Here is a 25,497-nt window from a genome sequence, read left to right as displayed (position 1 = left end):
CAGAGAAGTGTCTATGTCTACACCACGTCATGTGTCACCTCAGCGACATGGGGGAAGGAACCCATCTCGGATTACAAATTTCCCACCTGTAGTGCGATTGAAAGGCATACACCTCCAACCCACTTCCTTCCCCATACGGAAGAAGTGTGAGATGAGGGTGGCACCTGTCAGAGAGTTCTTTTCTTGCCACCTCTCAAGCAGCAATTTAAGCCACACAAAACCCCCAACACGGTAAGAATCATTCAGACGGGAATGTGCTTCTACTCACCTTCCCACCCAACTCATCGGATGGTTCAGCACATTATAATCAGCTGAGATTAAATCACAAACCCCATTTCTGCTTCGCGCACGCTCATCCCACTCTGGGCACAATTCCGAGCGCGGGGCACTCCCAATTCCACCAAGCAGTAAACAACAAACAACCCTTAGCTGAAGCTAAGCCAGAGGACCCCGCTGACCCAGCTATCAAAGCATTAGGAAACAATCCTTACGGTATTTCTTACCTTCGTCACAACGAGTTGCGAGAATCCCTTAATGCGTTCTTGTATACCATGCAGCCAATACAATACATGCGATTCAGTAGGAAAAGCGTGTGCTCCCTCACCTATCCTGTGCGTCGCCCACGGTGCGGCGATAAACTCCCTCCCTCCCCCACACACACCCAAGAAAAAAAAAACAAGGTGAACGCACATAGCTTCTTACCCATTGCCTTATATTCCCTCCCCCAGCAATAAAACCAGAAACCAAAAGGAACAACTACAGATGATGGCTTTCCCCTCCCCCTCATTGCTAAATGACGCTTAATTAGTGGCACAACACGTACAGATGTGGTACCCGGAAGAAACAGGGGCCCCTGACGTACACGCTTCCAGTGGCTGATTGCCGTTTTCCCCTCCTTGAGTTCCTGCTGAAGGGATGTAAGCATGTGAGACGACGGAAAAACGGGGACACCATGATTTTCCCTTCCAGTTGCAGCAAGTTGAGGGTGATGCATACTTCATGGATGCAATGCCCCAACTTGTCATGCACATGCTTCTCGACAGTACATAGTGATATGACTCACGCGGCCTGCAAAACCAACAGGATTGGTCACCCCCTACCGTTACGTATGCCACATCGGTGAAGTTTTTTTTTTCTTTTTTGAGTGTTGAAGGAAGGAGAGGGACTAGCAAAACATAGCAGCACTATCACATATGCTCTTCGCGCAAACAGCAGGAAACACAGGCTTATGTGCTCGATCGCTGAGGCGTAAACGGGAAAAGGGGTGTATTTATGAGTTTATATCGACGAGGAGGGACCTTCCACCATGTAACCACTTACCGTTAATGCGCACTTCTTTCATTTTTCTTTCAGTGCGTTGTCGGCGATGGCACTAGTTATGATGGTGGATGACCTCCGGTGTTCCTAAGATTCTACTAGGGAAAGACGGAACCCTGCGACTGTTTTCCGCAAGATTTTCTTTGGTGGCTAAAAATGAGGTACTCCGTAGTCCTCGCTAGTGACAATCGGGTGTCGGAACTGTCTGCCATGCAAACAAACTCCGGCCGCGTAAAGGGACCGATGGTGAGAAGTAGAGAATTGACGACACGGCAGAAAGTGAACACCGATAAACTACGGGCGAAAGGGGTGCAAAGAAAAGGGGAAATCGGATATTTGGGTACAAGAGACGAATGTGATGAAGCGGAAAGGTTTCGACACAATGACGAATCAACAGAGGATAAAACATAATGGGTATCAAGAGAGTGTAAACACACACACAAAAAAAAATAGGGCACATGCAAGGAGTGGGGCATAATGCCTGCTTCCCCACACCTTCCTTGAGCGACAACACCTTCATGTCATTCGAGTAATGAACAAATCGCCCACTGAAGGGGGAAAGGCTGACTTCCCTCCTTACGTGTCCCTCGGACGCGCGCCTTCACTACACCCGGACACGATGAGAAGCTCCTCCACTTCGCCAATACATCCTCGCTGTTTCAATGCTGCCGCCACCTCTGTCCTGGCTTGCTGTGAAACAATTCCACCAGAGCATACACTAAGGAAGGCACGGCACAGCGTTGCGTTTCCCTCGGCAGTAAATGGAGGGCTCTTTATTTTGCGACGCTGTGTGTTGCACTGTGCGCCGTTCCACTCGTCACACTGTTTGATGTAGTCTCGCATTGCGCGTAGCACCAACTTTTCGCTGTTGCCGCGGCGTCCTGCTCGCAGAAGCGAGAGGAAAGAATTCACACCTTCTGCTCGATTGTACCCTTGGGCCCAGTACACCTCGTACATGGACAGTGTCGCTTCTGGGTCTAGCACGCAGTGGCGAAGCAACTCAGTCATCGTCCGCTGTTGTATTGGCGGAGCTCCTTTACCCTTCCGTGCCAGTTGATCGTAGCACCAGCAGGCGGTTTGCCAGGAGAGGTGCTCACCCAATAGTTTAGTTGGAGCGGATGTGTAACTTTCCTCTATCGCCCATGTGGGATCTGTGCGCAATCGTCGCAGTATCAAGTACACAAGGTATTGTTGCACTCGCGTGGTGTGTGGTACTGTTGATAACGAATGCTGCAGTGCTCGTAGTGCCGTCTTCCAAGACGGACACCGCTCGATCACTCGTTCAGAAAAAAATGCAGGAAACACATGAATCACATGGGGTGGTCCATCGGACCTGCAAAACAATGTGATGGCCGCCCACCATGGTGTGCAGCACGAAATATGAGAAGATTTGAAAATAGACAGCGCGTTGTGAAGCTTCGGTGTTGTGGATTTACTGCTAGATGAAGATTTCTGCAAGAAACTGCAGAATTCTGCTCTGTTTGACCGAAGTAAGAGTGTGAGGGCTTCCTCCCACGTCATCTCTGGTTTCTGCGGCAACCGCTCAGACGGAGAAACCGCCCTCACCGACAAGGCTTTGCTTCTGTTCTCCACACGCGACGCTTCGCACAAAAGTTTAAATTGGCGTTCCGAAAGGAAAAACAGCAACGTCTCCAGGAAGCTACTGGCTCGTGCGCCATTGCCCTTCCACACCTCGAGATGCATACCCAGTTGAACCAATGGTTTGACGGCTGAGAGGCGGTCCGCGAAGGCGAGGGACCGTCCGCGCTCCCGCAGCACTTCCTCCGTTTTCAACCAAATGCTTTGTTCCACCTGCCTAAGGAGGACAGAAAGAACACCCTGTCGTATTCGTACCTCCTCTTCATTATCCAACCCATTTACAGTAGGGACCTCGCCGTAGGGAACCAAACGTAAAAGGTCCAATGGGACTTCCTTTATGAGAGTGGAAACCTGGACTTGAATGCTGCTGCTCGTTCGCGCAGAAGCAACGACCATCGCCGGCAGCAGCCCAACAACCCAGCCCCACATTTGAGGATGCTTTGATGCTCGCCCTCCGTGCGCAAATAGTGTTTTCACGCAGGCAAGTATGCGGAATGCTAACCAATAGATATCCCGCCATGCACCCATAAGTAGCGCCGCGCGAACGAAGTTCTTGACGGCGGTTTCAAGGACCAAGCGCTTCCCCGTGGATGGGGCCTCCCCTTTAATGCTGTCAGTTAGCAAAGCACTGGAAAAAGAAGCGATGTGCCAGCCACAGAGCTCTATCAAACGGCCAAGTTCCTCCTGCGCGGCACCACTCCGGTCCCGAGCAGAATCCTCTCCGAGGGATGTTAAGTGCGAAACATGGCGGCACGCGAAGTAGAGCAACATCTTGGGCAGAGTTGTTACGACATCGAGAGCATTTTGGCCCTTGGCGGCGGCGCAGCTCGGGACAGCTCCGCTGCTGCCATCTAAGAGCCCAGGTAACGTTAACAGTAGCACTTCAAAACTGAGAAGGGTGGACCACACTGCATGTTCCCCTGTAGAATTTTCCTCACAAGTGATGGCAGCGACACAACCGGGGGCATCAGAGCCCTCTTCATGGGTGATGTTGTCCGACTCAAATAGCGCCAAACGGAGGGATCGACATGGGATTATCAGCTCCAGCATTAGCAATAGCGAGGCAGCCACCGTCGGTATGTCCTCCCTCTCTCCCGGCAATAATGACCAGCGGACACCGCAGCGCAATATGTGCGTAACCGCACGCTCGACCACGCAAAGACTGAACGGGAGCACACTCACCTCAGCAAGTCCGGCAGGTCTTCCATGCACATGCGAACGGTTTCTCAACATCTCGTTCAGAATCCTCCAAACTAAGTTCCATACACCACTTGGTGGAGATTGTACAAGAGCCCCTCTCCGCGTCGAAAGAGAGGACCATATCTTCAAACCAACTCGATACAGCTCCCTGTCATCAACGGGTTGACCCGGTGCAAACGACCGACAATGTAAGAGTTCCCTTGCCACGTCGCGGACAAGGACTTTAGGTAAGACTTCGCCTTTGTGACGATCGTCACAACCGGCTTCGTGTGACAGTAGCTCTTCCGCGAAACCCACTTTCCATGCCATCGGTACGCAGGCACCATACATTTCTATGACGTCAAGGAAGGCGCCATTTACGTCCACAACATCTGATAGCTCAACCTTGTTGGCATCAGTGAGTAACTTGAGCGCTTGCTCCCACTCAAGTGCGTAAGGGATAAACTGATTACGAGCACGCATTTCTCTTGGTGCCGGTTGCTTTCGTTTTCGCTGCTGCGTCTGCACAGCACCCGCTCGACAGCTGTTAACCTCAAACTGTGATCCACAAAAAATCATTATATTGCAAAATATTCTTTCCTCCATAGTTATGGACTCCACCAAACCATCATATCCGTCGGCTCGTGCCCCACGGTTTTCGCTAGGTCTGCGCAGCAGCATCCACATGGCTGCACCCCGAGTGAGTGCTGGACTGCAAGTGCCGGATCCCTTACGTACCTCCGACGCCGTGCGTTCCACGATGACATCGAGTGCGTGCAGTTGTGTCTCCCCAAGATGACCCCTCAGCAGCATTGATACCAGTTGCCTCTCCAGTATCTTTGGAAATGCAACTAGCAGCTGGTGTGCAGTTTGCTGTGCATTATCGCTACGCTCAAGATCCGCAGCCTCAAGTGACAATAAGGCTGCGATTATGACTTCTTCATCCATGCGCGCCACTGCACGGACAACTGACGAACTTGTTAACAAGGACAAAAGGAGGGATGCCTGACTCCCCACGCAAAGTCGTGGTGGAGAGATTCCCTCCGCTGCATGCATTCGACTCTGCACACCCAGTGCTTCAAAAGCAGCCACGAGAACCTCTGGTTTCCACAGAGGCTTCAGCACATCTGGGGAAGCGGAATGCATGCTGTGCACAACTGCATTCATAACGGTTCGGGGGCAAAAGTACCACGACATAATCTGTGGCGCCATTTGCAACACTTCTGTATTCCCTTCACAGAGCATCATATATACCAATGCAGACCCCGCCTCCTGCAAGGTTTGTAGTTGCTGTATGGTGGTAACCAGAAGGTGATCTTCAAAAAGAGAATGCACGTCTCGGCCACCACCGAGTTGCAGAAGACCACTCCATGATTTGGAGCACGTTTTCGTGTGGGACAACTTGCACTGTGAGAACCGCTTCATCGCAGCTTGCGTAATTGAATTTATTACTCTCAGAACCATCGGAACAATTAGCAATGGTTCCCTTCCCCGAGACTCGCGTCCATGCGCACCCGGCTCGTGTGGCAACGAACGGCAACTTGCCCATGCGTCCAGGGTTGTAATGTCATTTATTATTGCAGCACACAACCTATTTTCGTGCGACTCTTCATGTGTCCTTGTCGTTCCACCATTTCGGTCACAGCCACTCATCACAACCAACCAGCGTTCCAGTATGGACGGAGTTGTATGCTGTACAGGAAGGTGCAACATTTGCATGTACAAGGCCCTGTGGTACCGACTTTGCAACTGCTGCAGCACCTTGGCGTTTACTTGATTTGGATACCCACTGAAAAGTGTGCGCCACACAAATAAAGCGTAGCCGACATCCCAAATACAGTTCATCACTTTATCCAAGCAGGATGTGATTCCGTTTCGCACAAGCCGTTCGCCATTAGTTCCAACTGAGAGGCGCTTTGTTAACTCCTCACAGATGTCCAGAAAAACAAACGCACTCCTTTCTACCACTTCCCCGGAACTATTTCCTTCCGCGGTTCCATGTTCCTTTACACGGTCACTAGCCGGCGTGGTAGGACCTTTCGGACAATGTGTGCGGTAACCTTTGTTGAGTGAAACACCCCTTATCAGGAAATGAAATGAACGACGCAACTTGTCGAGAACTGCGCCCAACACATCTGCTAAGGTACTTACATCATTCCCTTCTCCCTTCTCCGTTGCAGTCAGTTCAGGCACTTGGAGAAGCGTTGAAAGCAGCTCATATACGTGGGGCCAGTCATGTAGCACCTCTTCGTGTGCGCCGCTTGTCAGGCACTGCACAGCAACAACGGCAGCCGCCAGCCCATCTGACCTAATTTCGCGTGGGGAAACACTAGTACTTATGATAGTACAATTCCCTTCATTCTGCAAAAGCCGCTGAAGCAGCGGTAGCAGCACTCCAACAAAGTGCCGCACGAGTTCTTTCGAGCGGAGCCGACTTGCCCATACGAGTGAATACAGCAACAACCCCAACGACCACCACACCGAAGCATTTGCAGCGCTTGTGAGGCCACCTGGTGCCCTAAAAATTTCTTCCAGTTGAGGAAGTTCCAGTACTTTCCCTGGCAGCAACCACTGAAACGCGATACCCTCCACAAACGCCTCCTCAGACCGATTACAATTTGATATAAACGTACGGAGCACACGAAATGTTGCCTCATTTACCTCCAGTACTCCTACGATATAGGTTCGACGAATGAGTGGACTGTGGAAGAGCTGAACGAGACACAGACACTCCGACCAGAGAGCTCGTCGGCTCAACGTAGAGGCCCCCACGTGGTGCACAGTTGCGTGGACCGCTGCAACCAGCGCCAGCTCCACATCAGCGTGTTGCTCCACTTTCCATTCGGTGGAGAGTCGACGGAGGACGTTTGCTATTGAACCACATAAAGCAGTGAACGACGATATTGATGGGTCCGTATGAGGTCCACGCTGCAGGAATATTAATATCTCATTGAAGAGAGGTGCAAGTGGGGCCACCACACAACTCTGCTGGCTCCAAAGAGAAACAAATTCTTTGAAAAAAACGATAGCATCACATGATAGAGTGTAGCTATCGGTTTCACCGCCGATCATGCCAATGTGGGAATTCGACGCTGTCGCTTGTCTGCCGGCAGTGCGGCGCTGCACCGGTTCTTTCATATTGCGTTGTATGTGCTGCAGCAGCTGCAACGCCATACCACTGTCGATCCAGCTGTGTGCCAGTGCATACTGTACGAGATGGAGCGCCGCAGCTGGTCGGTGGGCGGTGGCGCTTAACACGGCATAACGGACGGAGGTGGCGGAAATGATCGTGCAACGATAACTTGATGGCTCCACTGATGCCGACGCCCGAGACGGCCCCAGTTGCAGAGCACAACGTAATTTAAAAGCAGCAGACTGAGCCAACTCGTCGTTGTGCTCCACGTGGGACAGTAACTTGAAGGCTGCCTCCCATTGCTGATACCGCTGCAGTAGGTGGGCGGCAAGGCATATTAGCGGAGCGTCAGGCCTCCTGATCAATGCCACATGCGCGAGGGCCACTTCCCAAGGGGCGCACGGGGAGCCGCGCACGTTCTTGTTAGTGGAAACAACGGTATGATTTTCACAGAGCGGTACAGCAAGAAGCTTTAAAAGTGGCGCATAGATAGTCAATGTGGAGCCGGAGGGCCAATTGTCGCGCTCCCACTTCTTCAGTTGACGTGTTGACACATGCAGGAACTTTTCGTAGATAGCAACAGAGAGCGAGGCGAGACTTGCCACGGAATCGTATCGTGGCGTCACCGACCCTGCTTGGCAGTTGCCGCTGCCCGTGCCAATGCTTCCGCTACCTGTACTGGTACTAGAATCGCCAGCACGTTTGCACCGCCGATGAATGAGCTCAACCTGAATGGCCCGTAGGGCCACGTCAAACATTTCCAGCGGTGTTTGCTTTTGCCTTCCTGTACACATCGACGCAGCGGTTGTAACGTTGAAAGAAAGATTTCGTTGTAACGATGTATGAGCTGCAGTATCCACATCGTGTGGCATTTGTGCGTCTTCATATCTGTCTTCTTCGTCCGTGAGAAGCGATAGGAGCAAGGGCAGCTCCCGTTGCACTACCGCGGCTTGAGCGAGAACTACATAGGCCCCAGCAGACCAGAATATGGGCGGAAGCTGCGCATGAAGTAGCAGTATCTCCCTGTAGTGTCCGGTCCGTCGCAAGGTATGCACGGTGTTTTCCAGTATCGATTGCGGCAGCCCTGAAGCTTTTGCACTGCTTTCCTCGAGCAAACGCAGGCTCAAAACCCAGTCACCAAGTTCTCGTGCTGCCCTGCTCACAGTAAGGAGTACATCTTCATCGACAATAAGGGTACGATGACATTCAGAGTGCGTACGAATAACCTGTTGGTACTGCCCGGCCTCCGTCATCATCGTCATAAAGAGCCCTACCGTCTGTCCCTCATGCACACGATGCTTGTAGGACTCAAACAGTGAGAGGGCAGCTTGCCACACATACCGCACATCCTCCGATTCCACCCGCACTGCGTTAGCCACACCGCGCAGTGACGCCGGCGCCGCCGAGGATCGGAGTGCAGGCCCTCTTTGATCCGTGCGGAGTGACATCATTTGCACTGCGCGCCGATCTCTTTTGGTCGTCTTGAAGATTGAGTGCACGCCAGCAATTCGATAGGCGCGAAGGGACAAACGAAGTGAGAGGTCACTAATTGGTAGGCACGCAGCACGTGCGTCGCCGAAGTATGTGAGTGCCGCTTCCCAGTCTCGCTGTCTTACGGCGGCCTCCATGAGCCATTCGTACGTCTCTGCTGTCGGTCGCATAGCCGTAATCAGTTGCTGGATGGATACATCATCTACAGTGCATTCATTGCCTTTAGCACCCGTTTGCAACTGCTCCGCCAGATACTCTCTCCTTTCGTCACCCATGCACTCCGCGGCTTCAAGGAACCGTTCGACAAAATTTTCCACTTCCGCCTTTTGCGGCCAACGGCGCTCACGTACAGTAATTCCAAGCAGCACATTAATGTGAGCAATGTTGGGTAGCACTCCGCGCCGCTGTATCGCTTCACTGAACAACCGGAAAGCCGCATGCCATTTTCCACCGGACTCGTCCGCGTCTCGCTGCGCACCTGCTAGCATGGAGACTTCCGGTACAGCTTCAACATCCAAAATGGACGGCTTGGCGGTCTTCTGCCGGCACTTCAGCAAGAGTACGTGCAGGAGGCGCGGTGCTGCAACATTCTTGTAACTCGTTGGGAGCAGTTGTCGCTCTTCATTTCCGTGGGCATATGCTACGGAGGCCGTGCGCCGCTGTGACGCCGATAAGCGCATCAACGACACCGTAAGGCCATCGGGTCGTCCTTGTTTCTGCGTGCTTTGCAACTGCGACTTGCATGCCGGCTGGCACCACCGTCCCTGAAAAGCACCGACCCCGGTGAGCGCAACCTCCCCGACAAAGTAAGCGCGGCACCTCTTCATGCCTACATCAAAAATAGAGAAGACACTATATGCGCTTGACTGAGTATTCTCCCCTTGTGCAGTGTTTGTGGGTCGTAGTTCCCCACTTACTCACAGCCGTACCAAGCCAAGATGTGCAACAGAAAAGAAGATACACATATACTCGACATCTCACCTATTTACAAATGCAAACGCAGTAGTTCCAGATGTGTCTATGCGTACAGTTGGCCGTGGCATCTCCTTTTCCAGTGGACACTGGGTACCAGCGGCGCGACACAAGCAATATGCTCTGCACTAACGCTTAACGTACAATAAACACCCACACCCACACCCATCCGCAATTTTTTTTTTTTACCTTCACTCACTCGTAAACTCAACTGGACTCAAACTCCTGCTCAAAGGCGGCGGCGAATGACGTCCTGTAGTAGGATGCGAAACACGACTGCTGCTCACGCAGTACCACACCACCCACACCGGTTGCCAACATCACAACATTCCAAAGCATTGGCATGGGAAGAACTGCAGCGGATAAGCCAAGCGCCTCACGCAGCCGTTCAAAACCATCTCTTGATATGGTTGGTTTTATGTCCACTTCCACCCGCCCGTATCCCCCACAGAACGAATTACACAGCATTGGTAACGTTTCTTCCTCATTTTCATCCTCTTCGTTAGACGAATAATCAGCCGCTGAAGTTGGCACATATCGACTACAGTTACGCTCGAAGACCTGCTGGATCCGCGTGCGTGGGAGATCGGCCTCAGCAAAAACCATCTTAGCGAAGAAACGAGGATAGCCACCAAGAAACAATGAATAAAAAAAACGGAACTCTACCGCACGTCCTGTTGGACTCAGTACCCTGCTACACACTGCACACTTTCGCTCATTCTCCAAGACATGCACGTGCACGTCCGAGAAGCTGACGTGCTGAAGAAGGAAAAGATACACTTGGGTGCTCACACTGCTGTACCGTAGCCCGTTCGCACCGGCTTCCGGTTTTTCCGAAGGTTGTGAGTCAAATAGAGAGAAAAATATACCATCGTTGCTCCCGCCAGATGCCGTTTCGGCAGCTTCTACGGCGATTGCATTTTCAGCAACGGTTGCAGCGTCGTTTCCGATCGTGAAGACAGATTCCGAACCCGTCTCCAAATACAGCGTCGCCAAGCGAGCTGTCCCCGCCGGCGCTAACGCTTTTCGAGAAGTGCAGCACTCCAATGCGTATGCAACAGCGTTGATGAACTCAACAATTGTCGCTTCCTGTTCCTCAGTTGTGCCCTCGCGCCGGTCGAGGCTAGATTGTTTGGAAGAGAAAAAGAGAAGTCGTACAGCATGCAGCCCGTCGATCATTGGCCTAATAAATAGCATGTTACTGTTGTTACCGTGGAGGAAACACAGTGCCTTACGTAACAGCATCGTATCGCATACACCAACACCTAAACTATTGTGCTCGCCGTCGTTAGGGTGGTCGACCTCATTCCCTTCGCGATCCTCCACCCTTGAAATTCGGAGGGCAGCCATGCGCTCAGTAGAGGCGATGACCGGACTACCAGACAGTGATGGCAGTGACCTGATTGGTAAGATAAGGTGCACCACGCAGTCGCACTTTTCCCCTTCTTTCTCACTGTTGGGGTCGTCTCGCCATTCCACTAGTGCTATTTTTCCACTTCCTCTGCTAGTGACACGCGTGTTCGGTAGCGCCCGCTTCGGCACCGACGCGAGAAGTATTATCGGCCCGCTATAACTTTTCCCGTTCGCGCACAACATTTCTAAACGGCCCTTTCGATGAGATAATGGGCCACTCTGCGAGTATCGACTAGTGCACTCATTTATGTATGCGTTCCACACGCTCATCCAATGTATATCACTCCTTGTAATGTATGCAAACCGAGGCGCAACAAAGGTCATAACCCGCACTGTTATCGTCGCTGGGAGGAAGGAAAGCACTTCCTTAATCACACCAGCAGGAAGGCACAGCAACCCATGCCCTTTCCGTTTAGTAGTGCCCTCCTCGTTTCCGATACGATCAACTGCCATGTAGAAAAAAAAAGGTAAAAGACTCACGATGGCTCAGTGCCGCAGCGCACACCACGTGCAAACAACCACAACCTTTAACTATTTTTTTTTTTTCGCCCCCTTCTCTTTTGGTAAATCAAATGCTTTGCGTTTCCGTACGTTTATATATGGTGTGAGCGTGTGCTTGTAGTACGCTATACGGAGGCCTCGTACGGTGTCGTATCCAGAGCAAAGTATTCGGTGAGTTATGGCACACTCCTTACTTGAGGGGCTGGTGGGATAAAAGCAAGAAGAGAAAAAAAAAAAAGGGACACAACGAACTTTGGGGAAGGGGGGAAAAGAGGTACCAATGGGAGGAAAAAAAAGCACGACGCAGTGACCATCAATGACCACCGCACCCAGAAGACTTTGCTACCGCGCGGGGACAGCTACGCCGTGCATGTAAGGAGAAAAATTAAAAAAAAAACAATGACCAACAACTGCACACTGCAGAGATTATCCCACCAAAGTCAGTGTCATTGGATGAAATTGACAATAATTCTGTAATCGCGATAAGCTGAAACGGATAAGGGAATCTTGGCCCTGCTAAGAGCTGAGGCTCCTCCTCCTCCTCAGGTGTGCAGAGACGGGGACCCGCCAGTAAAATGAAAATATTTACCCCTTGGAAGTCAACTCCTTCACGAGATCTTCCCAAGCGCAAAGGCTTCCCTTTCCACGGTAGCCAAACTTCGACATGCCTCCCTTACCCTCGAGAGCTGCACACACAACCGGCGCCAAAACCTCTACACTTTCAGTTGGGCCAACAATCATAAATTGCCCCGTTTTGGCTGCGGTTAGAGGAGCCATTGCCCAAGCAAAGACACCGACACAGTTGGGACACGCTTGTCGCAGTTCATCCCGAAGTCCGCTGAAGAAATCTGCGTCAACATCATCGCGACGGTAAACGACAACAGGAGGCCTGTGACTGGCACTGTCACCCTTCCCGTTTTCTGACAACTGTTTTGCCTCTGCGATAAGTTTCTCGCTCCGCAGTTTCATAAGCTCTTGAGTCATGTGCTTCAATCGTTTCTCCAGCTCCACGAAGTCTTTTCCCTTTCGAATGGCTGCCGAAACGAAATCTTCAGGCCGTATGCCACCCATTTCTTTCATTAGCTCCCTCTCGCGACCATACATGTCGCCGAAGAAACGCCTCACGCGTTCACCTGCAATGAAGAACAGTTTCAGTGTATCTCCTTTGGTTTCTTGGTGTAGGAGCTTCAATACTTGCAACTGCGCCAAGTTGGTGACGTGAGTGCCACAACAAGTGCAACAGTCAATACCCTCCATATCAATTATACGAATGGGCCCCGCAACATCTGGAGGAATGGGTCGCGAGCCGCGCAGCCTTCCTCCGTCGTCATTTTTCTCCGGCTCCCTCTGCAAGTCGTTTTCATACTCCTCTTTGCTGCTGTATACTCTGCACCGTACAGGAACCGCCCGCGCAATGACACGATTGCAGTGCTCTTCGATTCGCTGCACCATCTCAGGCTCAATCCTTTTTCCTGTTGGAAGAACGATATGACAGTATGGCTGCGTTAGCGCCCACGACACTGTTGGCAAACCACAGAAACCGGGGTCTTCAACGACAGCAGTCAACAAATGCTGCGCGGAGTGGTGCTGCATGTGGTCGAGACGGCGGTCCCAGTCAACCCGGAGTTGGACGTCCTCACCGACTTTGAGCATGCACGGCAAATTCATCACACACAAATCACCTCGCCGCTGAACCACACGGACCGGCAGTTCCTCGTTTGTTTCTCGCCGGATAAGAACACCATGGTCGCACGGTTGCCCACCACCGTCGGGAAACAGAACAGAGTCGGTGAGTATCACGTCGTAGCTTTGCGGCAGCTCCACTTGTGTACCGCTACTTTTGCTCTTTTTACCAGAGGCACCACTATTGTTTCTGTTCACAGCGGCAGCCTCGCAGGATACGACACGAGCGGTTATCTCACGCAGGAATGAATCCTGCTGACAAGCAAGCTCACCAACGCGTGCAAAAGCAGTGGAAATTACAGTCTTCATATATTACTAGCTGTAACGTAGTCCCTCTACGTGGACTTTTCCCAGTCAGTAATGGGCGTATTTTTGCTCCGAGGAGGCAAAAGTACAAGAGGAAAACGGAGCATTTGTTAATGCAAGGGGGGGGGGAAGGGGAGGGAAAACGGGGAAGTGGCATGGGAGTATGCGATTGGGGTAACACACTCATCGTTTAATGAAGTGGATGGAAAGTTCCCGGGGCGTGACGACACTGAGCCCTAGTATGTGTGTTGTGTATGTATTTGTAATGGTTTCCATTTCCTAAACACTGGTTCTAGTTTCATTCCTTGAAGTTCACCCAAGGAATTGGAAAGCAGCCCAACATACCCGAACAATTTCTTTGAGCGTACCTCACGTCACTCATCCGACGCCGATATCAAAGCGCACCCCACTGAACAAGGGGGTACCGCGTTTGGCCATCGGTCAGACATCTAGTATTATCCTTTTTTTCCCCCCATTAAGCCCCCAGTAAATAAACGAATAGTAACCATTTTTTCAACACGTGCGCGCGCCTCCGGAACAACATATAACCGATAAAAGAATACTAATATAGCAGCCTCCCCACCCAGCAACTAGAAGAAGTTTTCTGCCGCGAAAGTTCAACATCCGCAGGCGGTAAGTAAAAACAAATAACAGTCACATTAGTTGTGATGAACGGAAAATAAGGTAAGAGAAGGGAGACAAGGGAGAATAGTGAACATAACGATAATGGAAGATTTGGGTAGAGGGAAGGAGCGTGGCAAGTGACACTCTTGTCACCATTCCGCACGTTATCCCTTTCAAATTTGATGTCTTATTTAATCCTGTAGCTTCTTTCGCTTCTCCATTGAGTCCTCCACATGCGCCATCATCTTTGAGAGTCGCCTATTTCGCTGTTCCTCAAAGTACTCATTACGCTGTGCATTAAACTTCTTGTCACCACGCTCGTGATTCTTCACGAACACTTCGTTAATGCATGCGCAGAACTGCTCTTTCATTGGGGCACACAGGTTGAACAGTTGCAATATCTTATTTTTGTCGCGGCACACAAAGTAATCTTGTATCGGTTTGCGGCACATTGGGTAGTCACTCAGCCGAGGATGGCAGGCAATACCACGGATGAAAAAGTTGTCATTTTGTTCGTCGCCGCGCCGCACGTATGGATAATATTCTGCTCGGAGTCTCCAGTACTCAAAATCACGGAGCAAAAGCACACTTTCCCGCCATGTGCGCCGTTGCTGTATGTACGAATTTACTTCTTCCTCGTGAGTGACGTTAGCCGTCTGATAGTCCTTTTGATGTTGCTGCTGCTGGTAGTCGCGGGGGAGCAATCCATGACGCACGCGACTTTCCGTTCGATCACCGATGTTGCGGAGCTCCTCCATGGCATCCTTCGACAGGAATTCCTGCATTTTCTTTTGAACTGCCTCATCGCTTCCGGCGTCCATTCGCCACTAACAACTATAACTTCGGCCACCAACCTTTTGAATCACTCTATCCGCGCTTTCTCCCCCTTAACTACGTGCACGTTTATTTGCGCTAAATAAACCACAAAGAAACGGACGGACAGACGAAAAAAATAAAAACCGTCTAAAAGGAGATAACTGAGAGGCGGGGGTATTGTGCACAGAATACCATAATCCACCCCACCCCCAAAAAGAGGTTAGGGGTAGAGACCCTCCGCTACTGTTGAGCTCGCATTTGCTGATGGTTTTAAGTTTTGTTTCCCCCATTTCCTTACTAATTTACTCGATTACTGTCACAACTGGAAATTGCATGGCCTGCACATCACCTTCACGCACAAACACCGGGTCGCGGCAAAGTGTCCACGAGTGTTGGAAGGGAAAGTACATTGTTTTCACGTGTCCAGCTCGTGGGCGGCACCGTCGCGCCCACATAAAACAATGTGTGCACTGCTAACTCCACCGTCCTGTCGCTACAACGCTGCAGAACACCTGCAACAGATCTGCATGTGCCTTCACCGCCACTGTCAGGTACGCGAATCTCAAACAGGGACGTTAAGGAACGAGCGAGCAGTTGCAAAGCTGTTATCTTTTGCTTGTTTTCTTTATTAACCTGTGGGGAAGACGGCGCGCCGCCTGGTAATTTGTTTGGCATTGGTGAAGACAGTAGCGGATGACCGCTGCTTACCACCCGCCACAACGGATACAGGAAAGAGAAGACGATGCGGTCGAGGCAGGCGGCTTCCATCTGGAGACCGCGCAGGGCGAAAAAAAACCGAGGAACCACCAAAACGACGTCACGAAGGTATCGGATGTTCTGAGGATTTTGCACGGCGACTTGCGAGGTTACAAATGAAGAAAACACATCCGCCGACATCAGCAGCACGTCTACTAACGCCAACCGATCTGTTTCGCTACTGTCACTCAGATTAGTCGCTTGCATAACTATTTGAAGAAGGGGTGATGCAATCGGAAGCAAACGTGGAAGTAAAGCCTGATGAAGGCGTACCACCGCTGTTCGCAGAGTACGCACGGGCCCAACAAGTTGGGTAGCACGCCTGGATTTACCGCTTTCACCAGCGGAAGACGTCCCATCTGAGGAGTCCGAATCCTTTGCACAGTGAAAACTAATCGAGAGGAAGCTATGCAACACTTCCCAGGCGTCATCATTTGCGGCGGCGAGTGGAAGACAAGCGTTGGCTATGGCGTTGGCTAATTCAACGCGCCATTTACTGCCATTACCAACCCCACAACCGCTTTCTGCAGTGGGGTCTCTGGGAGCAATCAGTTCATGCATAGTGAAGGGTACTTTGACAGTGAAGAGGTGGTGCATGAGCCGCGAGTTCTTTCGGCCAAGCAGGCGATGGTCCCACAGGTACATCGCACAGCAGGCAAACGCACGTGCCAGCGCTGTAGCGTGTCTCACCCATTCCACATCACGGAATAATGCAGCGCGCAACTCCATGAGTTCCTTCCATGCCACACACCACCGAGGACTGCACTCATCAAAAAATTGAGCAACCAAAGCAGAGAGTGATACGTTACTTTCGCCTTGTTTGCCAACCACTTCATCCACAGCGTGTCGCGCTCGCGGGCACCCCTGATTCCACGCATCACTCTCACTTCGATGCTGAGGTATCATTGTTTCGAGTAGGTCAGCAACCACATGAAACATTTTTGTCGATGGACTGTTGCCGCTTCCGTTACTCGTGCTGGGTAGGACGATGCTGGAGATACGGCCTGCCATTTTCACCCATGTGGTTGATTCACTCAACACTGCCCTAACGCTGAGTGGTTGCACCTGTAAGATGAGTTGTAGCAGTTCCACTCCAGACCGCCGCACCGACACCATTGCATGGGTTAATGTTACATCCACAACACGCAAAGCGGCGCGTGCCTGGTCCACGTTAAACGCCGTAGCGGAACCGCCACCGGCCTCCATGGCACCACTCCCCTGCTCATCGATTTGTGCTGCCGGCTTGCGTCGATACAAAATGACCTTCAACGTGCCCAAAGCTGCGCGTCGGACGTCATCATCAGTGTCCGTCATGGCATCGAGTGCTCCCGTGTAGGCGTACAAAATCTCCAACGGGCTCAGTTGCGTTTCATTCCCCATTGCTGAGGAGTCATCCGCCCTTCCCACCGCTGAGAAGTGCCCAGCGACGGCCCTCGTGAGTGATGCGAAGGATGTGGACCGAATCACCTTTTTGTAATGCCTCGTGCCCGCAAGATGTTCCTTAAAGTCTCGGTGTAATTGCTCCGCCAACACCACACGTTTTTCTTTCTCACCTTTATGAGTTTGGCAGTTCTCCCCCGTTCTTACGGCCTCGCTCTCGAGAATCCCTCGAGTGATTGCTGTTGGTGTCGTTACGCGGAGTGTGCGGGCGTGTACCTCCGCCCGTGTGGCTGTTGCCGGGGCGAGTTTTTTCCGCCCGACTTTTTGTTTCCGTGTCTTGAAGGCATCGTCACCCTTCCGAGCCTTTTCCTTCACACGAACCATAAGGCGCTGCTAACTTTTCCCCCTTTTTTTTCCGTTTTTAGCGGGTGTTACTCAACTCCCTCTCCCGCACGCGTCTCTCTCTCTCATGACATGCCCACCCGTGTTGGAATGGGAGGCAACCCGAAAGCAACAACAAAAACAACAAAAGGCAATTTATAATAGTGTGATGATAAGAATAACAGTGGTAATAACAAGTAACGAATTCAACTTGGGAGGGAAAATCACCAAAAAATAAAGGCAGGAACATCAAAATGTTTCACACGAACGGGAAGAGTGTAGCTGATGTTTGAGACTCACTTTGGGGTACCGAAAGTTGGGCGACCGCAACCAATATAAAAAAGGGAAAACAAAAAGGGAAGGAAAACTATCAATAACCAATGATGCGAATCCTTGTTTTTTAATTATGACCGAAGTGGGAGAACGTGCATAAAACGACATACAGAAAAAGAAATCAAAGGAAGCGCATACGTATCCTTGCAAGAAAACATAGCTGGGCCTTGAAAATAGCCCTCCGGCTCCTTAACTTCCCTTTTTGTTTTATTCTCTTGGATTTGATATCGAGACGCATAGGGTTCAACCGAACCGCAAAAAAAAAATTAAAAACAAACAACAACAATACCAAAAACGGTGAAAAAGAGAAAAAAAAGCGATAACGACACAATGGTAAAAATAATAACGACGAGGGAAGGGGGGAAGGGGGAGGAAATGGCACTCTTGTAAATACTTCATTTCCCCTTTTCCTGAGTCATATCTACGCTAATAACACGCTATTTTCTCTTTCCTCCTATTTCATTTCATTTCATTACATTACATTACAGACAAAACAAATGCACAAACGCGTGTTGTCTTGTGTGTTACTTCTTAGTTGTATTTGATGCAACCCCGTGACCTCCCTTGAGGGTTAAAACCGGAAGTGGAAATTTTCGTTCCGGCAGGCGACAGACGAGACGCTGGGGGAAATGCAACCCGTCATTTTGCCCTTCAGCTCCAGGCACTGGTTTATTATAATTGTCGTTTTTAATACTGCTATTGGAATTATTATTATCGCTATTATTGCCATTGTTGCTGAAGTCATTGCCGGACGAATCATTAGTCGGTTGGGGGGCACTACTTTCACCACCCATTTTCTCTTGGATACACGACGCCACTCTGCAATTTAATATTATAACACAAAATAATGCCGAACCAAAGGAGATAAATGTTATCCTATAAAACCGCAAGGATTCTGGCATATATATATATATATATATGTACGTATAAATGGATTTTTATGCGAATGAAGATGCAAACTCGCTCCGTTCCCCCCGATGCTTTTGTACTGTTTTTTTTTTATTTTTACAAAATTTATTCGTTTGTACTTCTAACTGCCTATCCAGAACCCAAAAGAACAGCTAGACTGATATATGTATATATGTATATATGTCAACTACTACAATGTTTTTTTTCTTTATGAAAATAGAGAAGAAAGTGATACTAGTTGCTTCAGGTACGTTTAAAAACTTGTCTTTTAGCACCTCAGTTTCCGTCTCCACTTGACATCAGCGCATATTTGTTTGTTTTAAAATAAAAAAAAATAAAAGAAAAGTAAAAAAGAGAGAAATAAGAAGGAAAAAAAAGAAAAAAAATAGTTGTGAATAGGTAGCGTATATGATATCATCACACAAGTGGGAAAGAGGAACAACAACAAGAAAAAGAAAGGGTAAAAGAGATTGAAAGGGCAGTGGAATTGTACGAAAAGAGGATATAAAAAAAAAGAGAAAAGGAAAGAAAGATAGATATAATTTCTTCTTTTTTTTTTTTTTATAAAATAAAAACGAAAGTTAAGGAAGGTCAATAAAAAAAAAAGAAAGAAAAGCGTTAACAAAACAGAAAGAGACTGGGCAATGAAAGCTGAGAATGATTACACACTTTTCATCTCTTTTTGGTCTCAACTCCACACAACATAAACAAACACCAAATAAACAAAGAAAGAAGAATAGCAAAGAAACACGTGAGGCCCAGCAAATATTTCGTTTCATTTGTTGTTTCACTACGAGCAAAAAGAGAGAGAGAGAAACAAAAACAAAAACAAAAACAAAACAAACAGAAAAGACACGCGCAGCTTTTTAGGCCTTGTTGGAAGGCATCAGAAGACGCGAATAATCGCGGTGTAGAGGGGTGTTTAAAAACATCAAAAAAAGAAAAAAGAAAAAAAAGAAAACACATATTTAATAAGATTAACTACAAAAAAAAAAAGATTTGTTTCAATAGGAATAATGCGCGTGGCACCTCAGGGTCCATGTAACACTGAATGGAATGATGCAACATGCCAATAGCAGTTTTCGACTCCCAAGTAACCATCACGCAGCCTTCTCACTTTTTTTGTTTTTGTGCTGTTTTACCTTTTTTTAAAAAAAAAATTGTTGTTTTTGTTGTTGCCGACGCATATTCTTTTATCTTCTCTTCTCTTCTCGTTTCTTTTCTCCTCTTTTTTTTTTAAATATTTTTCCTCCTTTTGGTTCTTCTTCACTCCCCTTATCGTGTCGAGCATCTTTTTTTTTTTTTTTTCTCTTCTTTTGTTCAGTTTTGAAATATGTTGACTCATTAAAGTCCATTTTCCTCATCTCTTACACACGTTCAGATCAAATAGCAAGTGAGTTGACAATACGAATTTTCTCTTCGTCCTCCTTTTTTTTTTTTCGTTTTCTCTGGTATTTTTTCTTCTTTCAAAAGAGGAAAAAAACCAAATAAATACATATAATTTTTTTTTAAAACACAATAATAATAATAATAATAATAATAATGATGATAATGATAATAAAGGATACAAGTTCCCGGACCTTACACAAAATGACGCCTTCTGAGTTTTCTTTTCTTTTCATTATTATTACTATTATTATTATTTCCCAATCTCTGCTCTCAGTTCATCTTCATACCTTCAACTTTCTTTCCTCGACATATGAGTGACAATCGATCCACACAAATAATGCCGTGACCGCCGTAACGACAGGAAATATAAATAAATATATTTATAGGAAAAAAACAACAACAACTTAAAATAATTTTTTAAAGAAAAAACAAGGGAAAGATAAATGAAGGGAATAAAGACGGTATTTCAGCATTTGTGGCGTTGGTATTGTTTATTTTTGTTATTTCCGTCCTTGCGTTTTATGACCTCCAAGACGATAACTCGCATGCATCCACGACAGCGAAGTTAAATACAAACACACAACAACAAAAAAAAAATTGAAAAAAAAACCACGAACATGTGCCTCTTCTTCTTTGTAGACAAGAGAGAAAATCACTGCATGATAATAATAATAATAATGTTTGTATGGCGTAAGCAGTGCACAAATTTGTGCATAATTGACAAACAAAAAGGGGTAACCCGGTACGAACAGACACAACGTGCCCCTGCAATTTGTTTTTTTTTTTAAAAAAGAAAATGTTGTCCTAGCAAGTTCGCATTGATGGCAAATGGAATCCCTGAATTGCTTTGTGAAGTGAAAGGAAGGGATTATATATATATAGATATATATATATTTGTTTGCGTATGTGTGGAATGAGGAGCAATAATAACCCCGTATGAAAAGAGATGAAAAGGAAGAGAGAAAAATCTTTTTTTTTAAAAAAAGAGTGCACAGGACGATGGCTAGTGACGAATCCACCCATAAGGCAGTGATGGGTACTAAAAACTCTTTCATTTCATTTTCCTTCCTATTTGTTTTGTTTCTTTCCTCTTTTCCTCTTCTTTTTTTCTTTCTTCCACGCGCGGTCCCACCATGAGGCTGGCCACAAGAGAGAGAGAGAGAGACACATACATTCATACATACACACACACACACGGAACCGACCAACACACACACACGGTTTCCTAATAAACTCTCATACCCACACGTTATCTTTTTTCCCCTCTTTTCTTAACGGAAATTAAAGTTTTAAAGAGAGAGAGATAAAGAAGAAGAAGAAGAAAAAGTAAACATTATATTTCCACCCCCTTTTCGTCCCGGTCTGCTCTCCCCCCTCTCCCTTTCGCTCATACACGCAAACGTACGCACACCAAAATATATAAAAAAATACATACAAATAAACATTAATACACACCAGTACATGTATATAAATATATATTTATATATTTCTTTTTTTTTTTTGTATCTATGCACGTATGTAAATGCTTTGTCTATGAGCGGCGGTAAACCACCTGCTTTTTCCTTCATTCTTTTTTATTCTAATCATTTCGGTTTCCAATTCGTTCATTCATTCATTCATTCCCTCCACTTCCCATCTCTTTCCATTCCATTCCTCTACTTTTTATGAACGTAAGCAAATAATAATAAAAAAGAAACACATGCGCACAACCCTCTTCCTTATGGATTTTGCCACGCCCTTCATTGGAATCCGCAAATGGAGGTTATGATAAAACATATGTTATTCATTATTTATTTATTTTCTCAAAAAGAAAACAAAACCGTTTCTTTCCTTTTGTTTGTCCTCTCTTGATAAATCCCCCTCCCCTCCCCTCTTCCTTTTTTCTTTTTCTTTTTTCTCTCCCTCCCTCCCCTTCCCCTCACACACTTCAAAGCATTAGCAAGTATATCAAAAAGCACAAACAACGGAGGGACGTAATAATAATAATAATAAAGTGATGATAAACGAAAAAAGAAAAAAAAAATGAAACACTGATACTAAAAATAAAAATAAAAAAAGAGGTGGATGTGATTGAGAATGGGGAGACACAGCAGAAAATTGAACATGTTGAAACAGGTTTAAACACCGAACGGAACAAAACAGAAGGAAAGAGAGGTGGAATAAAGAGGGTATGACCTGCGGGTTCCTTTCCTTCTCTTAATTGTTAGTTGGTATTTCTTTATTTCTTTTACCTTTCTCTTTTTTTTTGTTAAGAAAAAATGTACCCCAACTGACCCCCCCCTTTTTTTTTGGGGGGGGGGGGGGTGGCGTATGATGCTGTTCTGTGCCAGTATTGCAGTCATGTAAAACATCACTTGAAGAGACTGGCGAAGGGGTCCTTCTCTGGTTGCTGTGGCTGTTGCTGCTGTGGCCTTTGGAATAGGTCGTTTCCGCCCGTGAAACCGGGGGCACCACCAGGAACTTGTTGTTGCATTTGTGGAGTTTGCATTGGTTGGAAACCCGGAGCTGTTGCTCCATTTCCCCATCCACCAGGAACTTGTTGTTGCATTTGTGGAGTTTGCATTGGTTGGAAACCCGGAGTTGTTGCTCCATTTCCCCATCCCATGGGGGCCTGCTGTTGACCCATCATGCCGCCGGTTGGATTCATTGGCACCGATGTTGGTGCTCCGGTGCTCCAACTACTGTCAGCTGCCATTGGAAAGGCCGGTTGAGGTTGCATTTGTGGTTGCTGAGGTGGCGCAGCGAAGAGATCATCCTTCCAACTGTCGTTAGCTCCAACTTGGGATCCCTGGGGTGGGATTTGGTTGCTCGCAGTAGCTGTAGAGGCGCCTCCAAAGAGGTCATCCGTTGTTGGTTTTTGAGGCTGTGATGGTTGTGTCTCCATGCCACCAAATAAGTCGTCAATAGCAGATGCCTTGTTTTCCTTTACAGCTTCCTTCTTTTCAGTTGGACCAAACAATGAATCAACATCTGCCGGTCCAGAGGTCGTCCCATCCTTGTCTTCCTTATCCCGCTTTTTGTGTGCGCTTTCTGCCACTTGCCATGCCTCCTCCTGTTCACGAATGAGCTTTTCACGGTAGGCTAGCACCTCGGGATCTGTGGAAGCGGTATCTGAACTCAGTGCAGTTACTGCCTTGAGAACCATTTGATCATTATCTCCAGACTCCTGTGCCGCTGTGCGGCTCTTGACGGAGCTGGCAGCCGCTTCGTCCCTGTTGTCACGCGCTGCAGCAGCCGGATCGTCGGACTGGCCAGTATTTCGCAGCCTCTCCGGGAGAACTTTGGCTGGAACTGGGCGGCCAATTACCTTCACGTCCTGCGGTTCCCATCCCTCGGGCCGCTCAGTCTGCGAGAAGCAGAAGGGTCCAATGTGTCTGCATAGGTCATTGTCGAAACGCATGAAGTTGATGAGAGCAAACGCATCCCACCTCTTCTCCGGATCTGGTTCAAGAAGATGCTCAAGCACGATGCGTAGTGAGCCCGTGTACCACACTTCAGCTTCCACGGGGTAGCGTAACTTGGGTTTTCTTGCCAGCCCCCAGCATGCATCCGTGAAGGGCAGGCGCTGGTACATTGCGTAGTACAGCAGCACACCAAGAGCCCACATATCTACCTGTTCATCAATACGCTTGTGACTACTTGGGTCTAACATTTCAGGCGCCCGGTACCCTGCCGTGGTGTAGCGGGCAAAGTCTTCCATGGCCGCCACTACCTCCTCGTGGTTCTCGCAGTGGTACGCCTCCGTCATGGCACTTCTAAAGTTGTAGAGGCGGTATGCGCTCGCTCCTGCCGACTCCGAGTGAATTAACACATTGCTTGGATTAATGTTACGGTGTGCAACCGGGGGCTGCCTAGAGTGCAAGTAGCCCAACACACTAGCCAGCGCTAGCAACACTTGTACCACTTCACTTTCTAACATCCGAGTCTCCTGCTGCAGGCGCTGTTCCAAACTTCCGGGGCAGTACTCCATCGCCACGGTTGTTCCCAAACGCCCATCATTCCGTGTTACTTCACTGTGGAACACGTGCAGGATTCCCTTATCGCGAACGCGATTCAAAATCTCAGGCTCCCGATGAGCCAACAACACCTCGTCTATCTTGAAAAAGGTACGCTTCACAACGACATACCTGGCAAACATTGGTAAAGCTTCAATGTTTTCAACAACCACAATGTAGGAGTACACATCCTTAGCTTTCTTGCTGCTTTTCTTCGAGCTTTTCGCCTCCGGGTTAAGCACCTTCTCACTTAACCTCTGCACAATACGAAAGGGACGCCCCATGATCAAAATTGTTTCGGTACCATCCTTGTTATACTTCTCAATTTTACCCTTTGATGAGAAGTTCTTGTCCTTGGACTTACTAGATTTACTATCACTGCCCATTTATTCCTTCACTTTTCTTCTCTGTTTCTTCCTTTCTTCGTGTGAGGAATACTTCAGTGACCTCGCCAAACTATGGTACTGACCTAAGTAGTTAAATAATTCGTTTGCCACGTGTATGGGTCGCGTGGTGTAATCGCTGGTTTGCAAAGGCGAACAAAGTATATATTAAAATAATATATACACTTTTGTGAACACCTTTCCTTCTTTAAAATTTTTTCCTCTCCTTTCTCTCCCTCTTTGATATTTGGAATGTTGTCGCCCCCGTCCTTTGGTACCTGTTGTTTTGTGTTTTTTATTTTCCTTTGCGTATGTCTGGGTACGCGTTTGCCCTGATTACCCAATCGCCTCCGTTGGCCCTTTTCCCCTTCAGATCACACGATTCCTGTCCCTCCTTTTCACTTCTTTTTTTTATTTTCCAAATCAAGAGGAAATAAGTTCTATTTCCTGCTGAATATCCCCTTTATTACCAAAAGAGTTGCACCTTTACTTTTCGTTGGTTTTAACCACTTGTTTCTTCCTTTTTCTTTATCTTAATTTCTTCGATTCCTAAGGAAAGTTTTTTTAAAAAAAAATAATGAAAAATTGGAGAGTACATCATCGAATACAATGAGATCAGAAAGCCAAAATGAAACATAAATAAAGTAAATAAGAAGAAAATCGACATTAAAGACACTTATGTTTACGAGAAGTAACAACTCACAACAAGACATTAAGGAGAAAAGAAGCATTCAGTTCCCCCCCCTTAAAAATAAAAAGAAAAATACGCTACCCCGCCACAAGACCGACATAAAACACTAGCAGGTAATACGGTACGGACACCGGCACATACATATCTTCCTCTTCACATACCCCCGCACCGTCCTTCCCCCCCCCCCAACCCGAAGGAAAAAGACAAAAAAATATTTACAACAATTGTGGCTAACATAAGACATCG

General features: G+C 47.9%; 7 protein-coding genes across 7 annotated transcripts; all 7 read right to left on the bottom strand.

The window, feature by feature from the left end:
* Positions 1-1,893: 1,893 nt before the first annotated feature.
* TbgDal_IX3530 (hypothetical protein, conserved) lies at positions 1,894-9,546 on the bottom strand (the record flags this gene model as incomplete). Its single annotated transcript, XM_011778246.1, has 1 exon — positions 1,894-9,546. The coding sequence occupies one exon, from the start codon at positions 9,544-9,546 to the stop codon at positions 1,894-1,896; it is 7,653 nt and encodes a 2,550-aa protein (XP_011776548.1).
* Positions 9,547-9,898: 352 nt separating this feature from the next.
* Positions 9,899-11,557, bottom strand: TbgDal_IX3520 (hypothetical protein, conserved; the record flags this gene model as incomplete). The annotated part of the gene is made up of 1 exon (XM_011778245.1): positions 9,899-11,557. The coding sequence occupies one exon, from the start codon at positions 11,555-11,557 to the stop codon at positions 9,899-9,901; it is 1,659 nt and encodes a 552-aa protein (XP_011776547.1).
* A 633-nt stretch (positions 11,558-12,190) lies between these two features.
* On the bottom strand, positions 12,191-13,597 carry TbgDal_IX3510 (hypothetical protein, conserved; the record flags this gene model as incomplete). Its single annotated transcript, XM_011778244.1, has 1 exon — positions 12,191-13,597. The coding sequence occupies one exon, from the start codon at positions 13,595-13,597 to the stop codon at positions 12,191-12,193; it is 1,407 nt and encodes a 468-aa protein (XP_011776546.1).
* An 812-nt stretch (positions 13,598-14,409) lies between these two features.
* TbgDal_IX3500 (hypothetical protein, conserved) lies at positions 14,410-15,039 on the bottom strand (the record flags this gene model as incomplete). The annotated part of the gene is made up of 1 exon (XM_011778243.1): positions 14,410-15,039. One exon carries the CDS (start codon positions 15,037-15,039, stop codon positions 14,410-14,412), a length of 630 nt encoding a protein of 209 aa, XP_011776545.1.
* Positions 15,040-15,385: 346 nt separating this feature from the next.
* Positions 15,386-17,554, bottom strand: TbgDal_IX3490 (hypothetical protein, conserved; the record flags this gene model as incomplete). The annotated part of the gene is made up of 1 exon (XM_011778242.1): positions 15,386-17,554. The coding sequence occupies one exon, from the start codon at positions 17,552-17,554 to the stop codon at positions 15,386-15,388; it is 2,169 nt and encodes a 722-aa protein (XP_011776544.1).
* Positions 17,555-20,682: 3,128 nt separating this feature from the next.
* On the bottom strand, positions 20,683-21,360 carry TbgDal_IX3480 (hypothetical protein; the record flags this gene model as incomplete). Its single annotated transcript, XM_011778241.1, has 1 exon — positions 20,683-21,360. One exon carries the CDS (start codon positions 21,358-21,360, stop codon positions 20,683-20,685), a length of 678 nt encoding a protein of 225 aa, XP_011776543.1.
* A 1,172-nt stretch (positions 21,361-22,532) lies between these two features.
* TbgDal_IX3470 (protein kinase, putative) lies at positions 22,533-24,461 on the bottom strand (the record flags this gene model as incomplete). Its single annotated transcript, XM_011778240.1, has 1 exon — positions 22,533-24,461. One exon carries the CDS (start codon positions 24,459-24,461, stop codon positions 22,533-22,535), a length of 1,929 nt encoding a protein of 642 aa, XP_011776542.1.
* Between the last annotated feature and the right edge of the window lie 1,036 nt (positions 24,462-25,497).

Source organism: Trypanosoma brucei, chromosome 9 (genome assembly GCF_000210295.1).
Source record: "Trypanosoma brucei gambiense DAL972 chromosome 9, complete sequence".
NCBI lineage: Eukaryota > Euglenozoa > Kinetoplastea > Trypanosomatida > Trypanosomatidae > Trypanosoma > Trypanosoma brucei.
The sequence above is the reverse complement of the archived record's forward strand: the minus strand, read 5'-3'. Positions and strand labels throughout refer to the sequence as shown.